General features: G+C 37.6%; 1 protein-coding gene across 2 annotated transcripts in view; it reads right to left on the reverse strand.

Annotated features, from left to right (window-relative positions):
- Window positions 1-23,296, reverse strand: part of LOC108709947 (beta-1,3-glucosyltransferase) — a 204,796-nt gene that overhangs the window by 141,170 nt on the left and 40,330 nt on the right. For both annotated transcript variants that reach the window (XM_018250251.2, XM_018250250.2), the window contains exons 2-3: window positions 19,120-19,175; window positions 452-491 (exon numbers count right to left, since the gene is read on the reverse strand). In XM_018250251.2, coding sequence (XP_018105740.1) covers window positions 452-491; window positions 19,120-19,175 — 96 coding nt within the window. The remainder of the gene's footprint in view (window positions 1-451; window positions 492-19,119; window positions 19,176-23,296) is intronic.

The raw sequence follows: 23,296 nt of genomic DNA on the forward strand, positions 1-23,296 counted from the left end.
GACAAATTAAACTTTAAAATTGCAAAGCCTTTATTTAGAAATAACTTACCGAAACTCCGCTTCCACTCCTCTTCAGAAAAGGCAACAATCTATAGTGTGGCGCTCAATTTCTCCTCCCTGGCTATCTCCTGTAAGGAAGGAAGAAATTGAGGAGAAATCGAGCCCCGCACGATGGATCGCCCGATCGCTTTCTGAAGAGGAACACAAGCGGAGTTTCGGTAACTTATTTCTTAATAGAGACTTCACGATTTTAAATTTAAATTTGGCTTGGTGTTTTTTTTTCAATGTATACTTACACATTTTTTTTTTTTTAAAAAAATGTTGATGTAACTGATCCTTTGAACATACGAAATATCTTTAAAAGTAAAAGTTAAATGTCAAGCAGCAGCATTGGAGCCTCCAGATATTCCATTAGAACAGGCAAACAACAATTATACAAATGTTTACTTACCTAATACAGTATGGTTTTGTGCCCCAGTCTGGCCAAAATTCTGCAAAAAAAAAACAAAAAAACATTTATTCTTCTAACAAACTGATGCAATAAATGTCAATACAATAGAAAACTTGAAATACATTTATATTGTGAAAGAATTCCTTTGTAATTAGAATCCCAAGTAAGCAACAGAAACAACTACCGTATATACTCGAGTATAAGCCGTCCCGAGTATAAGCCGAGGTACCTAATTTTACCTCCAAAAACTGGGAAAGCTTATTGACTCGAGTATAAGCCTAGGGTGAAAAAGGCAGCAGCTTCTGGTAAGTTTCAATCAAAAAATTGAGGGTTTCTGCTCCCATTGGAGGTGCAAGCGTCTCGTTTTTGGATGCCGGCGACCATTCTTGGACGCCGGCGAATATTCTTAGGCGCCGGCGACTATTCTTAGGCGCCGGCGACTATTCTTAGACGCCGTTGACCGTTTTTGCGCTTGACCCGAGTATAAGCCGAGGTAGAGTTTTTCAGCATATTTTGGGGGCTGAAAAACTCGGCTTATACTTGAGTATATACGGTATGTTCTACTGGTTCCCCTTTCTGCAGATAGATTTTAAAATCAGCTAAGACATTTCCTATAGTGATGTGCGGGTCACGATTTTCCTGACCCACACCCGACACTAACCCCCACTGCTTCAGTCCGTGCCCGCCCGCACCCGTGCTTCCGGGGTCCTTTTATAGACCCAGATGACGTCACCGTCACAAAAGGGGTGGGGCGAGCAGACGGGAGACTATAAAACCGGAAGCCAGCATTTGAAGGTGGTGGGCAGGGAGAGCAGGAGGAGCAGTGTGAGGTCGAATTAACCCACCCGCGCGTATCAGGACAGCCTGCACATCACTTATTCCCTATACTGTATTTAACAAGGTTCCAAATGGATTAATCCTAACCTGACATAACTATGAATACTATGGGAAGGCAAGCAATTAAATTAATTCAGTGTGCAGATTATTTCAGTTTGAATACATTATCAGAAATCAGGAGTGTGGGGGTAGCCTTATCAATAATAGATTATAGAAGAATAAGCAGATGGGTCGGGAGCACTGGTTTCAATTCTTGATACAGAAGCAATATAGTAAGTTTTGAATGCTTTATGAGCTGCTTGCCCTGAAAAAATAATTATATATATATATATATATATATATATATATATATATATATATATATATATAGAGGTAATAGAGGATCCGCACTCTCATTTTCAAAGTATAACAACTTTTATTTATCCCATTACAATCCGACGTTTCGGTCCCTCCTGTGGACCTTTCTCAAGGATATTGTGCACAAACAGTGTAACCAATTAAATACTGTTTGTGCACAATATCCTTGAGAAAGGTCCCCAGGAGGGACCGAAACGTTGGATTGTAATGTGATAAATAAAAGTTGTTATACTTTGAAAATGAGAGTGCGGATCCTCTATTACCTATATCACAAATATTGATCAAGCACCTCGAATCAACTACTGTCAGAGGTGCGGGCACTCCAGAAGGAATTATATATATATATATATATATATAGTTTTGTCCCAGGCAGTAGTGATGTGCGGGCCAGCCCGATACCCGCGGGTCAGGCAGGTTCGGGGCGACCTCGCACTCCTCTTCACCACCTTCAAATGCCGACTTCCGGCTTTATAGCCGAGCGCCTGCTTGCCCCGCCACCTTTTGTGACGTCATTGGTGGGCCAGGTGGGAAAACCACGACCCGCACATCACTACCGGGCAGCCTTTCAAATTATCAGGCTGTCCGGGTCAAAGCCCGGCAACGCTAAGGTTGTGCCACTATAAATAAGATGATGTGACATGAAAAAGCACCGGCTACAGAGAGAAGTATTTTGGATAAAGAAGTTAGATACACTACAACCTAAAGGTTTAAATGATAGCTGGAGCGTTAAATGGTTTCTTGGTTGATTTCTCTTTATTGCGGTACTAATTATTTACCCTTTTCTTTACAAATAAAGTTATATTTTGTGCCCAAATGAACAAGCAAGAATTATTTTGAATTATACTTAAGTACCAGACAAAGTAATGGTAAGAAATTGGGCATATTATTCTTTAATTGTTTACCTGTATGCTTGTAATATCAAGTTTTGTGGTAGGCCTACTATAGGGCAGTTCCATAAGTTTTTTTGCTTTACTGTATATCCGGATTGATCACAGACTTTACTATAAGATTTGCACTATGGACTTATTCTGGAAGATACACTATGGTGAATTGTAGGCTAATTTGCTAATTGTTACACCCAAAGAGGAGGTGACATCACTTCCTGGGTTCACTATATATACTTGAACAATGTGAATTGTATTACACTTGATAAAGGGCTTTCAGCAAGAAACATTGTGGGAATAAACACTTTTTGCAGCAAGCTCTGCTATTTGGCTCTTTCTCAGTAAACCATTTACAATTTCATTATTAGATAACATTTATATTTCCAACAACATACAGCAATAACATCATTCTTACTCTATACAACTGTAACAGGGCCGATTCCCAAATGCGATATACGTCTGTGTGTATGCAGTATACACACACATATATATTATCCATAAATAAATTCCACCAAGAAATATTCGAGGATCTGGCATGCCACAAATCTTTGTACATTACTAGCATTTTATAATAGATACAGCAGGGGGCAGCAGAGACGCACAAAAAGTTATATTCTGAAAAGTATTCGGCACTTATAAACTGCGCACCAAGGCGATTCAATGCGCAATAAAAAGATCAAGAGCAACTCACATAAAAGACCCCTGGCTCATGTCAAACGTTCCAGCTAAATGAGAAAGATAAACATCAGTAGGACAATAAGGGGCTTATTTATAAAAATCCAAATTTTTCTGATTTTTTAAATATAAAAAGTCCGACCAAATTAGAATCCATGATTTGACTATATTTGACTATATTTATTACTAAAAAAGCTTGATTTAATCAGTTCGGGTAAAAACCAGAATAGCTTTAAAAACCCGATTTTTGCTCGAAAAGGTCGGCTTTTCGGGCCAATTCCAGTGCAGACCACATAATCTTCAAAATAGGATAGGGACCTCTGTCATTAATTTATACACAACCTCGTCAGGTCTGAGATGCCGGATTTTTGTATTCGGGCTTTCTGCTGCATCAGGCTTTAACAACTCTAGAAAAATTTGAGTTTAAATAAAAAAAAATTGTGTTTTGCCCTAAAAAGCCTGGAGTTTAGTAAATAACCCCTAAGTGTCCAGAAAGAGATATATTTTATGCCTCAAAACTAATGCCGGCGATACATACAGAGATCCGCTCATTTGGCGAGGTTGCCAAATGAGCGCATCGAGGACCACATCAATGAACCAATGTGGTTCTCAATTCGACTGGATTTTTAAACCTGCCTAATCGACATCTGGGCAACTTTTGGCCAGATATCGTTTGGGAAAGGCCATTGGAGGGCCACCATCTCAGACCTGCAGAGGTTCTGTATAAGTCAATGTTATTGGTCCCTATCCTACTTTGACATTTCTGTGGTCTGTGCTGCAATTAGCCCGAAAATATGTCCTTTTCAGGTTTTCGAGCAAAAATCCGAAAAATTTTGCAGATAAGCTCTGTAGGACATAATGGTGTGTGTCATCTGTTATCCACTATTTAACCTGTGCCATATAGCCTTTTTTCAATTTCCACCATTGCTACTCAGCAGCCTATTTATATGAACTATAGTAGTGTTTCTGAAGCAAACACATCAGTTTTACCAGTGCAGGGCAACACTACATGATATTTTCATTACTGTAAACCACTTATTTGTTGGTGTTACTGTTCCTTTAAAGGGGACCTGTCACCCTAAGAAATAATTTCAAATTCTTTTCTATCATGTTAGTTGAGCAAAATAAACTTTACTTACACTGTATTTATCATTTAAATTGTGTTTCCTTCTGTTTTGGAATTATACAATCACAGCAAGCAGGCAGCTGCCATTTTGTGTACACGGTTATTAAGGGAAATTTTGTATCACCCCAAAATCTTGTGTATGAACCAGAATGAGGGACCTAATGTCCATGTGCAGTGCCTTACACAATTATAGAGCCTGAGGAGGGAAGGGGGAATGTCAGGAGAGCAGTGACATCTAGGAAGTGCTGAATGGAAAGTGAAAGTAATTGACTGCCCCTCCTCTATGCCACGGGCATAGAGGCGGGGCAGGTAATATTTGATTGACAGTTTAGATATTTAAACAACTTTATAACCGGTATGGATGTTTTAATGAAATTTTTTTTTGGGGTCCATATTTAATTTGGAAAGGACTTTCATTATGCAGTTTTTTATGTGTAGGTGACAGGTCCACTTTAAGGAAGGATCCCCAGATAACATGGTCACAGTGGGGCACTTTAAGGATATATTATCTATCAAATATGGCTAGAATGCTGTATTTTATATACTGAACTTAATGTACCAGCCTAAAGATTCAGCATCTCTATAATGATCAGGGCCTTCAAAGTTGTCACAGGGGGTCACCATCTTGGACTTTGTTGGTAGTGCCGCTAACCCACACATGCTCAGTGAGCTCTGAGTAGCGACATGCTGTTGCCATGTGGGGTAACTAGCATGGAATAAAATTCGTTTTTATTTATTTACAGAGTGTGCTTTCCTTATTTTTTATTTTCATGCATGATTTTTTGGAAACTACAGATGGGTAGCCTCCTATAGGATTAGCACCTCGCATATATTTACTTTTTGTAGTTTTTGATTTTTTATTAGGGAGTGTGCGCCTTCTATTTTTGATGTTTTAGCTCTGAGTAGCTGTTGAAAAGCTAAGCTTAGGGGTCGTCGCAAATTATCAAGCAGAAAATGAGGTTGGTCTGTATAAGCTGATGCTACAGGGCTGATTATTAAATTCTGATGCTAATTGCACTGGTTTTAGAGTTTCCATGTAACATGAATCTGTATTAATGGCTAATCAGCCTTATATTGTGACATTTATAGTCTATGTGTACTGTATACTGTGAGTGGGTCCCTAAGCTCAGTAAGTGACAGCAACACAGAGCATGTGCAGTGAATCAGCAGAAAAGAAGATGGGGAGCTACTGGGGCATCTTTGGAGACATAGATCTTTACTGCTAAAGGGTTGTGGTTGCCTTGGGCAACTCAAAATATAATGTGTAGTACATTTACCTTAATTCTTTGTTAAATTGTAGTTGTCCTTTAAGCACAGCTCATTTATTACTGCAGCTCATATATTATTGCACAGACCATTGCATTGGGTGCAAGGGCCATAAATTGGCATGCACCAATCTACTGTTTAACATATTGCCTCCCGCCAGTCCCCTTGTTACTTACATCTATCAGCTTCCTACAGCTGCATAACAAAGTTTTTACAATTACAGTATTTCTTCATTCCATACAAATGACAGTGGGTAATTATTGAAACAACACCCTTGAGCTGTGATCCTTAATTTTCTTCTACATTTTTCAATAAAAAACATATTTCCCATTTCTCTTTATAGCTTAGCTGTATGCCTGTAATATTAACTTATTATGAGCCCAACAACAAAATCCTCACCTGTTCCCTGTGCTCATTTCCATAGAGCATTGTACCTTTTCAGATATCATTTACTATATATAAAATATTTGATTTTTATTTAGAATTTTTAAAAGCTAAAAAACCCAAGCAGATGGTGCTTTTTACTGGCTCCAGTAGATCAGTATCTTCCGTGGCTGCGCAGCTTTGTATTCAGTAAATGCTTATGTCTTATACATGAAAAACTGAAGTGGGTGTAATTACGGATTAATAGCAAACAGATCTGTTGCTCTAATATAAAACACACAAACACTTCACTGTTTCACACCACTTCCACTAGGGATGCACCGAATCCACTATTTTGGATTCTGCCGAACCCCCGAATTCCTAGCGAAAGATTCAGCCGAATATCGAACCGAATTTACATATGCAAATTAAGGGTGGGAAGGGGAAACATTTTTTACTTCCTTGTTTTGTGACAAAAAGTCATGCGATTTCCCTCCCCACCCCTAATTTGCATATGCAAATTCGGATTCAGATTCAGTTCGGCCGGGCAAAAGGATTCAGCCGAATTCGAATCCTGCTGAAAAAGGCCGAATCCTGGCCGAAGCCCCAACCGAATCCTGGATTCGGTGCATCCCTAACTTTCACTGCTCTCTCCAGTGAATCCAGTTCTGAATCTCTTCTAAATTTCAGGGCCGGTTCCACAAATACTTCAGCCTTTGACGCGGGGCCCTGGTACACTAGGGCCCTGAGTAACGTTTGCCTTTTCCCTGACATTCCTTAACATTGTATCTTAATTTAAGGTAAATATCTCCAGGGTTACAGGTTTGGGATCCGTTATCCAGAAACCCATTATCTGGAAAGCTCCGAACTACAGAATAGTGTTTGCACTAGCATGGAGCTTATAGGGAGTGTACTCTACAGCCACACATGGATCCTAATATGCAGAATATAAATGTTTTATCACACACCTAGGGGGTTATTTACTAAGCTCCGAATACCTGAAATTTCCCGAAATCCGGAAAATCACGAATTTTTCGGAATTTATTAAACCCAGAGAGCTAAAAAGCCCGAATATAAAAACACGGCATCTCAAACCTGTCGAGGTTGCGTAAAAGTCAATGGGAACAGTCCCATTGGTTTTTGGTTGTGTCGGGGGTTTCGGGCAATTTCACAATGTTTTCGGAGCTTTCGAGTGAAAACTATGAAAAATTAGAGGAGAATTCACGAAAAAATAGTGAAAATTTTAGCTTTTCCCGCAAAGCAAATTTTCGGGAAAATGTAATAATAAATAAGCGTTAAAAACCCAAGCGCTTTAAATCGGAGTTTGTAGTAGCCGATATTGAGATAAATTCGGACCTTGATAAATAACCTCCCTAGGGTGCCGACACTCTACTGACCCTTAAAGGGGTTGCTCACCTTTGAATTAACTTTTAGGATGATGTAGAGAGTGATATTCTGAGACCATTTGCCAATGGTTTTCGTTTTTTATTTGTGGCTTTTGAGTTTAGCAGCTCTCCAGTTTGCAATTTCAACTATCTGGTTGCTAGGATCCAAATAATCTTAGCAACCATACAGTGATTTAAATGAGACTGGAAAATGAATAGGAGAGGGCCTGAATAGAAAGATGAGTAATAAAAAGTAGCAGTAACAATATATTTGTAGCTTTTGACTGCATTTGTTGTTTAGATGGGGTCAGTGACCCCCATTTGAAAGCTGGAGTCAGAAGAAGGTGGAAATGAATTCAAAAACAATAAAAAAATAATAATGACTAATTGAAAAGTTGCTTAGAATTGGCCATTCTAGAACATACTAAAAGTTTTCTTGAAGGTGAGCCAACCCTTTAAGTGGAAGCCTATTAGCCTGTATATAGTCTGCCAAAAATTTGTATAACGGACAAAATTTGCTGAAATGCAAAATGGGCGTCAAAATTTTACTTTGTGGCCCACAGCAACCCACATTTTTACCCAACTGCGTTATCTGCAACCTGTACCCACCATGCACCCTGAAATCAGTGACACCAGAGAATTAAAAAATGATTAGCTCCATTTTTTCCCTACTTTTTGCAGCGTTGTTTGTTACAATTGCTATTCCAGCTCTGCCCTGTAATTCTATTCTGCTCTTCAATTTTCTGATCCCAAAAGACAATAATTGCTAACTTATATTTTGTTCTCGTCTAGAACTCCGTTGGTCATTTATTTTACCATGGCATTGGAGTATTTTCAGAGTTATCCATTATACCTACTGTCTGTAATAGCATTATCTAGAAGGTTCTCTTAATTTTCTGAGCTTTTTCTTTATATATGTCAGTTGTTCCCAATAATCTTTATCTTTCCTGTATGTGTGCCTTGGTTTCTAGATTTATGTAATGTAACTCCAGCCTTCTCTAATTAATCACTTTTATAGGCTTGCCAGCAGTTTATTATTAATGTACCCCATGGGCCACTAAATCTTTAATTAAAATCAGTAGGGTTTCTCATGAGCAGCCTGGTCGTCAAACAGCAAATATCATCATTTCTACAACCCCCTTTATCCATACCTACTGGGAGGCACTGTCTTCCTGGCTAAATATAAATAACAGACCCAGCACCTCAAAATGAGCACATTTAAAGGAACAATTCAGTGTAACAATAAAAACTGGGTGAATAGATAGGCTGTGCAAAATAAAAAATGTTTCTCATATAGTTAGTTAGCCAAAAATGTAATGTATAAAGGCTGGAGTGACTGGATGTCTAACATTATAGCCAGAACACTACTTCCTGCTTTTCAGCTCTCTAACTCTGAGTTAGTCAGTTACTTTAAGAGGGGCCACATGGGACATAACTGTTCAGCGAGTTTGCAATTGATCCTTAACATGCAGCTCAGATTCAAAAGCAACAGTTATGACCCACGTGGCCCCCACTCAAGTCTCTAATTGGTTACTGCTTGGTAACCAATCAGTGGAAACCAAGAGAGCTGCAAAGCAGGAAGTAGTTTTCTGGCTATTAGGTCCATCCAGTCACTCCAGCCTTTATATATTACATTTTTGGCTAACTAACTATATTGAAAACACTTTTTATTTTGCACAGCCTATCTATTTACCCAGTTTTATTTTTATACTGAACAATTCCTTTAACACAGTCATATATAGATAAAATGTAGAGTGAAATCTGGCAATGGTGGAACGAGCTAGAACTGTATTTATTTGGAAAACACAGGAAAATCCTCTTAATATTCATAAAAGTAACTATTTTGTAGGAATGCACCAAATACACTAATTGGGATTCGGCCAATCCCTAAATCCTTCATGAAAGATACGGCTGAACACCGAAACTAATTTGAATTTTCATAAGCAAATTAGGTTCAGGAAAGGAAAAAGTGGGAATTTTTTTTTACACTTCCTTGTTTTGTGAGAAAAGTCACGAGATTTCCCTTCCCGCCCCTAATTTACATATGAAAATTAGGATTTAGATTTGATTCGGCCAGTCACAAGGATTCAGCCTTTTTCAGCAGGATTCGGCCGTATACTGGTGCCTGGATTTGGCTGATCGCTAGTATTTTGTCATTGTTCAATATAAAGTACATTATAAAATATATAATTTTTGTTTTCTATTTTAAATTTGTATACATTTTTAATCATGGTGGACTAGAACCATATATGAAATAGCAAGAAAGCATACAGAAGAAATGAGGATGAGATACTGCAACACTACACTTAAGTATAAAAAAAAAAAGCTCTCTTCTGTATTTCTTACATATTAAAAACACCCATCATACCAGTAAAGGGGTTGTTCACCTTCACTTTTTTCAGTTCAGTTGATTTCAGAAGAAACCAGAAATAAAAGACTTTTTAAAAGTACTTTATATTTTTATATTTGTGATCATTTTTCTAATATTGAAGTGCAAAGTTTTATTTTTAACCTTCTAAAGCAGCTCTAGGAAGGGGGGGGCGACACTTTCACTGTTCTCAATGGATACACAAAATATACACAAGTGTGTTTACTAGAACAATTATTTGGGCAATAATTGTGTCAATATGCCATGCACCTTCCATTTTTGAAGCCCTCCCACAACAATTGGAAAGAAAAACGTGTTTTTATGGAAAAATGTGATCAAATTGCACTTGTAACATTGCCCTTCTCTTGTTTCCAGGTCACTAGAGAAACTCAAATAATAAAATGTTAATAACAATTACTATAACATCTATATGACCAATGCTTTCCTAAGGCTAAACCAACAAATAAAGTTTGTCGCAAATGTAATAAAATGGAAAAATGTTGGGAATTCAAGAAATCAAGTCTAGAATTTATGATGTAATAAAAAAATAAAAAAAAAGAAGAGGTCTGATGTTAAAAGTTCATGAAGTCTTAATTTCTGCCAATACTACAAAGTAGCTTAATCTTTTATGGAGTTATAACACTTAACTGGAAATGTTTTTACCGTTTGACAGCCAATCATTTTAAGTAGGAATTAGTCAGAATTTTTTTTTTCAGAAATACCAATTTGCCCGTTAAATTGCATTGAAGAAAAAAAAAAACTTGATACTTTGCTTGAAATATTATTATTACTTTTATATATATATTGTACAGCGCCGCAGCTCCTTAACAGTGCATTACAAATAAAGTTATACATACATAATTATGTTAGGAATATAAATATATATATATATATATATATATATATATATATATATATATATATATATATATATATATATATATATATATATATATATATATATATATATAAATACAGTATATATAGTGAATAAAGTACCCCCTCTTGTAAAATATAAGGATATTATAAGTTAACGAGGAGTTTCATGACCATATAAAAACACGAGGCCGAAGGCCGAGTGTTTTAATACAGGTCATGGAACTCCAAGGTAACTTATAATATCCTCATATTTTGCAACTGGGGGTACTTTATTTATTATAATACACAAATTTCAGTGAATCATGTGACAGAAATGACATCAGAACTCACTGTTTATAACTGATGACATCAGAACTCACCGTTTATAAGGATATAATTTACAGGATATTCATGGCTTTTGTGTATTATATATATATATATATATATATATATATATATATATATATATATATATATATATGTACTGTGTATATATATATATATATATATATATATATATATATATATATATATATATATATATATATATATATATATTTATACGGTAGCTGTACTATTTATTAGCATTAACAATTAAACATTTGATTCCTTTAAATGACAAATTATCTGATTTTAATAGTGAATGAAAAGTGCAACCCAAAACAGTCAAGTGGCATAGTCCATGAAATGTTTTGCTGCATTCTATGTCCATAAGAATGATTTCAAGACACACCAAATGAAAATGACACCAAATGGGGCTCAGAGGTATGCAGCGCCACTGCATATGGGAGGCCAAATAGTTTTTTGAACCAGTAATACTAGTTCTTCATACATGAGAGAATGGTGCCTAAATCCAGCCATACAGAACATCCAACTAAACAAATTAATTTTAACTTCCTTGTGTGACGGCCAGCAGGAAGGCATTTCAGGGAGATTAGTTGCCCAAAGAAGAGGAGATTTGTCACTGGGTGACTAAGCTCCCCAAATCGAACTATGTGCCACCACCCTTTAAGTCTATTGTGCTTTCTTGTGTCTATAAAGACCCAGCACCTGTTGGTCTAAATTTAAATTAAATTTAATATAAACTTCATCATACTGAATTAAGAAACGTTCTAAATGCAATCAATTAAATATTCTGTACCGTTTCTGAAATAATCAAGTTTATCTTCACTATCCCTCTCTCGGCATCTGTTTCTGCTCATTCTCTCTTCATGCAGGAGTTGGGTGTCAGATACTCATTGACAGTTAGATCCAATATATCTTATATGGGGGCTCCTTTTAGAAGATGTATTAGAGCTCATTCTATAAAATCACCAGACATCATGTCTCTCTACATGCAGGACTTGTGCAAAAGGCAGTTATTTTGTTAGATTTTTTTTGTACTGGAATCAGTTATTTGAATGAGCTCTAATACATCTGCTAGGAAAGAAAGCCCCCCTATAAGATATATTGGATCTAACTGTCAATTAATATCGGACACCCAACTGCAGCATGAAGAGAGAATGAAAAGAAACAGATGAGGGAGGGAAAGTGAACATAAACTTGATCAGAAACGACACAGAATTTTTCTTTGTATTTAGAAAGTTTCTTATTTCAATATGATGAAGCTTATATTAAATATTAATTTTCGTGATACTAATCCAATTTGACAACCCCTAATCTGTTCCGGCCATGCACATGGTAAGACATGGCGGCTTGAGAATTGAGCATAAATCAGGGCAAGGTCCTGTCTGCATTTCATATTTTTGCCTGAGAATTCAGAGTTTTTAACCAGACAGAACATGTAAAACCGTGTTCAAAAGTAAACAGGTGGCAACCCTACTGTTATCTCTTTTCGTTATACATTTATATTTTATTTATACTGATAAATATCAGTACCAGAGCTACTGACAATTTGTAAGACGTGCAGTGAGATCTGATCCCTCGCTTACCACTCGATGCGTCTTCCTGCTCCAGTGTGCAGGCGCGCACTTCCAGGGTAGTGTGTTTTGACGCTGGCATTTGACGCCAAGCGTCATGACGTCACTACTTGGCACCAGTTTGAATCTTTTGGCGCCAAATCCTTGTTCAAAGCTAGGCTTCAGTTTACTGTTCCTGCTAAAGTGTATTTTTGACTTTGATCTCCTGGTTTTTGACTTCTGCCTGACCCTTGACTATGATTCCAGCCGCCTGCCTTGAACCCTTTGCCTGATTCTTGACTACGTCTTCTCTAACTCCTTGCCGGTACCTCGCTTACGGACTTGTTTCTTGCTACGCACATCCTTGTTGGTTTTCGCAGCAGAAAGCCCGGGGCCCCAAAAGGGCGTTGGTGAACACCGTAATCCACAGGGTCCACCTGTGTATTCGTCACTGCGCAAGGTTCCTGATAACGTGAGTGTTACACAATTATTCTTATGAATATATAAAACTGGTTGTACACTAGGGGGCCCATTCACTAAGTTCGAGTGAAGTGATAGAGGAAAAATAGTTCGAATTTCGAATGGTTTTTTTGGCTACTTCGACCATCGAATTGGCTACTTCGACCTTCGACTACGAATATTCGACCATTCAATAATCAAAGTACTATCTCTTTAAAAATTTCTACGACCCCCTAGTTCGCCACCTAAAACCTACCGAGGCCAAGGTCCCAATAGGCTTGCTAACAATTTTCTGATCGAAGGAATATCCTTCGATCGATGGATTAAAATCCTTCAAATCGTTCGATTCTAAGGATTTAATCATTCAATCAAACGATTATTCCTTCGATCATTCGATCGAACAAATTGCGCAAAATCCTTCGACTTCGATATTCGAAGTCGAAGGATTTTAATTCGGCAGTCGAATATCGAGGGTTAATTAACCCTCGATATTCGACCCTTGATATATCTGCCCCTAGGAGTGACAACAATGCATGATATTGATTCAGACTACTGAAGGAATGAATGTAGGAGGAGGCCCCAAACACTTGACTTAAGAAGGACAGCAATGTACAATAAGATGAGGAGACTGATTCTCAAGGACAGCTATGTGTGTGGGCAGATTGTCAAATACTCATTCAAGGCTGTGCTTTCGTCTCACTGCATTGATCGCATCAAGCGAGTGGCAAAGGAGCCATCCATCACAGAGAAAACACTTACCGGTTCCTCGGTCTAGCTTCAATTGCACTTCCTTATTATTTATCTAATGCTGTCACAGACAATCAAACAGATAATTAAATGATTCACTGAGAAATACTTGTAAGTGTAAATACGAATGCTCACCTCTTAGTAGCACTGATGCCTACAACTCAAATATATTGCTGTCTTCGTTGTGCCATATTCCATGTGACGGGCTATAACAGCACTCGTGGGACGCATTACATCAAAAATATAATCTCTAAGTCTATTATAACCACTTTCATTGTCATTAATGCTACTTGATTATCCCACAGTTGCCAACATCTGAAAATAAGTTCCAGGGACACTTTGTATCGGAGCCAACTAGACCTTCACGGAGGGACTGTACGGAGTGCCAATCTCTGAAAATGCCACTTGCTAAATAGGCACTTGTTCTTACACTTCCACTGTATATTAAACAATCATTCAACTTGCAATAGGTCATTTCTAGAAACCTTAGGCATGACCAGGGGTACAATTACAACATTACTGTCAATTGCAAACTATCTCTGCTCACTCAGGTGAACAGGCGGGGGGCCATAGCAGTGGATGTAGGAGAGTAAGGGGCTAGAAGAGACATGCACAATAGTGTTAGTGTCTCTTTAATTTATTAAAGGCATGTTCTTAATTTAGTATATGCTGTTTATAAGTATATAATATATATATTTCTATATACAGGAACAAAGAGGAGCTCTACCCTTAACTGTAGGCCAACTGTCCCGGATGCAGGTAAAAAAAATATATATAAAGGAAAAAGTATTGCACTCACAGGATCTGCTCAAACAAAAAAAGTGTTTCATTTACAGAAGTTCCAACTTTCGAGCACACACTGTGCTGTTCCTCAGGGTAAAACCAGTTTGTCCCTGAGGAAGAGAACATTATGTGCTTGAAACGTTGGAACTAGTAATGGGTGAATCTGTTGTATTATGTCAAAATTCACAAAACTGCGAAAAAGTCACAAAACGCATTAAAGTCAACGGGCGTCAAAAAGTTATTTTGATGTGCGACAATTTTTATATTTTGTCCAAATGCATTAAAGTCAATGGACGTCCGAATTATTTTGATGCAAGACAATTTTTTGTGCGCGACAATTCTGACGTGCGACAAAGCAGTTTTTTGACAATAGATTAATCACAATAGTGCAAACTATAAGACTATATTTATTCTGCAGAATGCTTTACCATACCTCACTCAAAGCTCTGGACTCAGATTACAGCAGGGAGGGGAGGAGGAGCAAACTGAGCATGCTCAAACCCTAGCCCTGGAGGTTTAAGCTGAAAACAGGAAGTCTGATACAGAAGCCCATGTGTACACAATAGAAGGAAAGAAATGCTGTGTTTCTTTTGACAAAGCAGCAGGGTTTTGAGGGTTTACTGGTGTATTGATATAGACCTTTCTCATAAAGCTTACTTAATTTTAGCCTTTCCTTCTCCTTTAAGGTTGTCATCTGGACAGGGCCAGTTTTACATACAGTATCTACTGGCAATGTAAATGTTAAATATGTAATTATGGGGTACCTGCTCCCGTGATTATTAGCGCAGGCCCTGGAACCAGCCGAATATCTTCACCAAACCCTGCACAGGATCAATATGAGAACAACAAGGCTCATTTTCAATGCCAGAGGCAAGTATTATTTGGACAAAATTGCTGCCATCAGCATGCAATACACTTACTGCTTGTGCTGGTGACCGATGGGGACAAAATATGCCCCGGTGACACTAAGGTGACATCTGCAGTACCTTTATGAAAGCTTGGAGAAATACCCACAAGCAGAAAAATCATTAGATAATAAGAGCTGAGGGGCCATTTACTGATTTAGCAATATGAACGTATACACATTTCATTTTTGAGATATGTATATTTAATATATTTTTTAAATAATATTTTTTAAATTGGTGCCACAGGAATAAAATATTTAGAAGACGAAGTAAAATTCATAATTACGTCTTTTATTTTTCCCTGAAAGACTGTGTATCAAAATGGAGCCCAAAACTGATTAGCAGGTAGGATTCTAACTATTTCAAATAAGGCATTTACTTATCTAATTAAAGAATTGATTTTTTTTCACTTGCCATTAAGAATTCACTGCTATAAATGTGATTGCTCTGCATGCGGAACAAGATGTAATTATGTGATGACTGAGTGACATAATGGCTTTGCTCCTAACCTCCTTCCAATCTGTACAGATACTCAAAATACAGATACAGTCCATGCCCCTCGTGCTATAATATTTTATGGCTCTAATATTTAAACAGGTCTGAGACTTTACACCTCTTTTTATCAAGTAGAAAGTAAGACTTGATTTCCTTTACATATACAGCTGATATAACATTTTCAGTCTCTCAATATCAGAATCTCCTCCTGCCTCATTATTAAAAAACTAAAACCAACAGCCCATATCTGTGCAGAAGTGCCAATATGCCGCTGCCTGTGTTGTTAGGTTTGTCTCTGTAGTTGAAGGGATTCTTTAATGAGAAAACATGTTTTTTGCAGCAGATTGAATGTTTCAAAAGAGCAAACAGATTTTTTTATATTTAATTTTGAAAACTGACATGGGCTAGACATATTGTCCATTTCCCAGGTGCCCCCAGTCATGTGACTTGTGCTGATAAACTTCAGTCATTTTTTACTGCTGCACTGCAAGTTGGAGTGGTGACACCCCCTCTCCCTTTGCCCTGCAACAAGATAAAAGCTCCCTGGTAGATATAAGAACAGCACTCAACAGTAAAAATCCATGTCCCACTGTGAATCCTTCAGTTTCATTGAGTAGGATAAACAACAGCCTGTCTGAAAGCAGTTCCATAGTTTCTGAAAGCACATGACCAGGCAAAATGACCTGAGATGGCTGCCTACACACATGTATTTCAAATTTTAAAAAAAAAACACTTGTTGGTTCAGGAATAAAATTTTATATGGTAGATTGAATTACTTGCAGTGTAAACAATATAATTTACACCTTTTACATTTTGATGACAGAAATAAAAGGAAAGACAAAACCACTAAGGGGTTCTGTAATGTGCATGTGCATTTGGACCAGGCCTATTGGTGTGACCTGGTCTGTTTGCTCTCTCCACATTGAGTAAGTTCTTCAAGACACATTTCATGGACCAAAAGACTATGAGTAAGCATCTGGTGCACAAAACGAGTAAGGCTATGGTGTGTCTTCTATTCATATAATGTCTGCCTCTACTTTACAATGCCCAATCATGGGATTTGTGAGTGCCTGTTAAAACTTTGATGCTATAAGTAGGGACACAACAGGATTCGGGGATTCGGTTCGGGGTACGGAAAGGATTCCGCCGAATCCTTGCACCTGGCCATACCTAATCCTAATTTGTATATGCAAATGAGGGGCGAGAAGGGAAATAACATGAGTTTTTATCACAAAACAAGGAAATAAAATTTTCCCCCACTTTTTCCTTTCCCTCCCTTAATTTGCATATGCAAATAAGGATTTGGTTCGGTTTTCGGCCGAATCTTTCACAAAGGATCCGGGGATTTGGCCGAATCACAAATAGTGTATTCGGTGCATCCCTAGAGAGCTCAGTTCTGTAGTGATAATTTATCATTTGTGCTATCACTCAGTCCTTTTTTCAGCAAAGAATAACTGACCGGGTCCAAGGTTAAAGATCATAATCACTGGGGGGGGGGGGGCAGGCACCTAACTAATAGGATCCCTCAATGATTTTCATTTCTTTGTGTTTATGTTTAATTTTGTTACACTATCCCTTAGTACTGCAGTGGTGCAGTCAAGTTATGCAAATATAATAATATATAAAGCAATGGATCTTAACATCCAGGTTATCCATGAAATACAGGTATGGGATCCGTTATCCGAAAACCGTTATCCAGAAAGCTCTAAATTATGGAAAGGCTGCCCCCATAGACTCCATTTTATCCGAATAATCCTCATTTTTCAAAATGATTTAATTTTTTTCTGTAATAATAAAACAGTAGCTTGTACTTGAACCAAAAAAGATATAATTAATCCTTATTGGAACAAAACCAGCCTATTGGGTACATTTACATGATTTTCCAGTAAACTTAAGGGATGAGGATTCAAATTACAAAAAAATCAATTTTCCAGCAAACCCCAGGTCTCGGGCATTCTGGATAACAGGTCCCATACCTGTATTAGATTTACCTCAGCAGAGGCAAGCAATACATAAAGGAATTTTAAAGGAATTTTCTGTGTGTGCAGCAACCTGTAAGCTAAGAGGTTGGTTACATGAAAGATGTAGCATGACAGGTATAATCAATGAGAGTTAGAGGAGGGTGTGACAAACTCCTGCATGAAAAGCTGTTTACACTTATATTCATTATTATCAGTCTTTAAATGTCCTAATCCAATTAGTTACCATTCTGTGACTGCACATAAAATGTATATTCATGACTATTCCAATAACCAACATCTCTCTATCTTCCAAGAAGAGCGGGTTTGTTCAAATACTGCCCTTTATTTCCTTTCAAACAAAAAACAACAGATGTTTCTGCCAAGCACCATGTTACTTTATGTACTCAATAAGTAAGCTGCTGCAGGGCATCCCCTAATAGAGACATGATGGAATTTAATTAGCACTATATTATCACACAGTAGTTATTAGTTCTGTAGAGAAAATGTCAACTGCAGGTTTACAGCTATTTGCTCATAGGAAGCTTATCTGGGGTTGACAGTTTTTAGCATAAAAGGCCGTAGGTGCCAAAATAAGGTTTCAAAAAGGAGCTGAAAATAAAAAACTGCAAAATTAATGTTCATTGGTTGTTCCTACTTAGACATGCTTGTGATTAAATAGATCAATTTCTTAGCAGGACAAACAGTAGCTTAGTTGTACAGGAAACCAGGCAGTTTATCATAAATTGGATTCGATTCAGAAATTATGCTTTGTAAAAGTCCTTGAGGAAGCATACCATAAGTAAGAGCCTTGGTCACACTGAGGGATAAAACTGAGCAGAAAAGTGTCAGGAGATGCTTCCTGCATAAACAACTTAAAGGGGCAGCATACACCCTTGTTTAATGAATGAGCTTGTGCTGAAGGTACTATTTGCCTATTGTTTTTAGGGGAAGGTCCCCATAGGCTTCCTAACAATTTTCTGATCGAAGGATAATCCTTCGATCGATGGATTAAAATCCTTTGAATCGTTCGATTCGAAGGATTTAATCGTTCGGTCGAACGATTATTCCTTCGATCGAACGAATTGCACTAAATCCTTCGATTTCGATATTCGAAGTCGAAGGATTTCAATTCGGCAGTCGAATATCGAGGGTTAATTAACCCTCGATATTCGACCCTAGGTAAATTTGCCCCTCCATGCTTGGTAATTGTGTTTGAATGGAGGTATTCAGTCTGTTCCTGGTTTCTGTCAGACACTATCATAATAATGAAATACATACATAACGAAATAATAAAAACTCACCTGAGTCAACTGATTTGCATCAGCCGAATTAAAGGCAACAGCATTGCTAATAAGATCTATAAAAGAAGAAATAAAGAGTTATAACTGCAAAGAGAAAAATACATTTTCTTCCTACTAAGATCTTAATGTAAGACGAGAATAGCACAAGAGGATAAAGCTCTTAATTACAGTTCGTGTCAGTGATATAAAGACTTTCAGGGTTTTGAACACTGCAAACAGAATAGGAACAGGAAGCCAATCCTTCAAAAACCCACAAAATAAATAATAAAGACTAAGTAAATGTTACTTAGAATTGGTCCAAATGCAAAATGTAGCCAAACTGGATCTGCTTTGACCCATCATGCATTTTTTGGGGGGAAATTTTAAGGTTTAATTAAGGTTTTATTCAGTATTCAGCCAAATTTTTGTAGAGGATTCATATTTCACAAAATCCAAAAATTAGGGATATACCAATTCCCAGATTCAGAACAGGATTCAGTCAAATCGACCCTTTTTCAGCAAGTTCTGGACAAATCCAAGTGTGTCCCTAGTAACAATATGGATTCAGAGCATCACTAATGTACGAGAACATGGCCTAATTAACACCGCAGAGGAATTTGGTTGAATTATTAATAATGTCAGCTCTACTAGTTCCCAAAGGTCTATTTACATACAATTAGCTACAAATAGATATTTTTTAGGTACCGTGGTTTCTTCTGCAGTGATATCCACTCTGATAATAAATTATGTTAAGAGGGTTAAGGTTGACATAGCACTATATGAGAAACTGATCCATTGAAAAGGGGGGTATAATAGGAGGAAAAGTAAGAAAGAATGGATTACAAAAAAAAATGTCAGAATCTGATGATAATCCTCATCAATAACAGTACACCAAGAAACATGGAGGTATGTAGCCTCTAAAAATGCCCCAATTTTTGGGGTATTATGCTTATTATAAAGTTATCTACAGTATGTCACGGGTGTAGACAGTGATATTCTGAGGTAATTTGCAAATACTACTCATTATTTATTTTGTGTGGTTTTGGAGATAAGTAAGTAGTAAAACGTAACAAATACAATAAAATTGTAGCATCACAGACTAGTGATGTGCGGGTCGGGTTTTTCCCGACCTGCACCCGCCCAATATCCGACCTCCCACCATCCGCCGACTTTCGGGTTCCTTTTATAGACCCGAGCCGACGGGTATCGGGCCGGCCCGCACATCACTATCACAGACCAAATAGGCTTGGAACCTGGAAAGAGGCAGAAGAAAAGGGCAAACAAAACAAAAATTGAATGAAGAGGTTGCAAAGAACTGGCCATTCTATGGAAAGCTGGAATGCTATAAAGAGGCAGAAGAAGGTGGCAAATAATTCAAATATTGTAAAAAAAAATGATAACCCGTTACAAAGTAGCTAAGAATAAGATTATTTAACATACCAAAAGCTAAATAAAGGTGAACTACTCCATAAACCAATAGTTATGCTTCTACATTTCAGCTCAAAACTGTACACAACACAGTTAAGGGTTAGTTCACATGAGGAGATTCCCCGAACTGCCTCAGCGTGTCTTCCCATAGGCTATAATGAAAAGTCGCCAGCGCTAATGCACACGCGGCTATGCATTTTCCATAGTCGCCCACGGAGGAAATTCAACTAGCAGTTAGGCAGGTTATCCAGTAGACTAAAATATACTATATATACATACATATATGCTGTAGACATACTGTGTGTATGTATATATATATATATATATATATATATATATATATATATATATATATATATATATATACATACACATATACACTGTAGACTAAAAAGGATGATCTTGATGGACGTGTGTCTTTTTTCAGCCTAACTTACTACTGTAATTTACTATGAATTACAAGAAGGCAATCTCCCATAGTCTCCAATTTCAATTCTAAATGGTTTCCTTTTTCTCCGGCAATCATTTTACCTTGTATTTGATTCCAACTAAGATATAATTAATCCTTATTGAAGAAAGCAATCCTATTGTATTTAATGTTTAAAATAATTTTAATAGACTTACGGCATGGAGATCCAAATTACGGGTATCTCATACCTGTACTACCAACAACGGGAGCCACATGCATAAATGTTTAAATTTATTATTAGTCTCAGTGCGTGGCAAGTGTTAACATCTCGATGGATAACCTGCCCTTCACCAGATACTTATAACGGTAATGTCTGTGGCCTTTATATGCTCTGGATCTCCACTGTGATTTGAATATATTTAACAACAGGCAGTACATTATTTCCCTATATAATGTTCAGATTATCATTGTATAACAGTATCTTGTAGCAATAAATCGCCACTGGAGTCTTCTGTCATATTCCTCATTTTTTCACACATGCTTCTCATTATTATTATTTTAATGAAATGGCGTTTTAAGTGGAATTTATTTCAGTTCCTTAATGGAAGAGCCATATATAACAACATATAATCATATACTGCACAGAGAATGGCGTAGCTTAAAGGAAACATGGAGAATATTTGATCTTTTCTTTATAATCTCTGGATCATACATTGCCTGTGCATTGTGATTATCTGTCTTTCATCCCCTAACATTCCCTTTGATTTTGAGCTTCTATTCATGAGATGCTTTATATGTTTCTCAGCTATTATTTTAAACATTTATCTGAGCTGGCTGCAACCGTGATGAGTCTTTTAATAATTTAATTAGATGCTTAGATGTTTTCTCTTCATTCTTGCACTTTATGAAAAGAAAAAAGGTTCCTTGCTAATTAAGTAGTAGCAGTCAGTGACACCAACCTAAGCACGTAGACGCTGGAATGTTCTGAAGCGGCCGAGGAAGCAGCAGAAGAAATTAAATCACTGCCAAGCTCCCAGCAGTGATTCTGCTGTCAAGGAAACTTTGAAATCTCTCGTTGAAGAAAGACTTGAGAAATTAAATGCAGAAAAAGGGGAACCGGCCAAGTTTATGAATAACTTTCTGATAACGAATAGCAGCCCCATGTCTGGGTGCTTTTCAGAGCACAGCTTCAGATTCTAAGTGTATTACCGGTATATGTCAGGAAGAAATCCACCACCTGTAGGATATATTTGTTGAAGGGATTATCAATATTGTCATTATGAATGAATGAAGGTTTGCTTACTTTGCTAAAACAAAAGAAGAGCCAGATACCCACTAATAAGCTCTCTAATGTATCTACCGTCAACAGCACAGGTAGACCTAAATAGATATCTTAAAGGTTATACTCCCATAGATGTAGGAAACTCAAACTGGCTAAAACTGAGCTCATGGTCTTCAAACCTGAACCAAGCCCATCGCTTCTTTTCACCATTACTATTGACGGCATGACCATTGACACTGTCAATTCAGCATGCTGCCTGGGGGTCATCTTTGACCAGTCTCTCTCCTTCTCTAATCATATCAGTACTACTGCCAAAACCTGCAGCTTCTTCCTCCCTAATATTGCTAAGATCTGCCCCTTTCTTTCACAAATAACAGCCAAAACACAAATGCATGGCCTTATCCTATACTGATTATGGATAGTCATCCTGGTGGCCTCTTCAGTTCAGAGTGGTAGGGATCTACATCTTCAGTCCTAACACTCAGCTGAACTGGAGAAGTCGCTCAGTGAAATGTGTATAACAAAGTGTCAAGAATGCTCACACAAGCAATTGGGAGGTCGAAAGAGGGGTGCAAGCGATTTTAGGGGAAGGGAACAGTAGGACACAGCGTGCATTGAACTAGGCCAAGTAGAATTGCCCCGAGTGCCAAAAAAGTGCTTGGCTTAGCCCTGAGCCTGAAAACTAGGTTGTATGTTCCTCTAGAGTGGGGAATTCTGTCAAGATCTGCCAATTTATTTCACTAAAAACAGCCAAAACACGAATTTATGGCCTTATCCTATTCCAATTAGGGATAGTCATCCTGGTAGCCTCTTCAGTTCCGCTTAGTGGTAGGGCTCTACATCTTCATTCCTACCACTCATCTGAACTGGAGAAGTTACTCAGATGAATGGTGAAATGCAGTACAACAAAATGTTGAGAAGGCGCTCACAAGCAATTGGGGGGGTCGAGACAGGGGTGCAAGTTAATGTAGGGGAAGGGGGCATTGGGGTATGGCATGCATTGCACCAGGTGAAGTAGAATTGCCAAAAAAAGTATGTGGCTTAGCCCTAAACCTGAAAATTAGGCTGTATGTTCACCT

Source organism: Xenopus laevis, chromosome 2S (genome assembly GCF_017654675.1).
Source record: "Xenopus laevis strain J_2021 chromosome 2S, Xenopus_laevis_v10.1, whole genome shotgun sequence".
Classification (NCBI taxonomy): Eukaryota; Metazoa; Chordata; class Amphibia; order Anura; family Pipidae; genus Xenopus; species Xenopus laevis.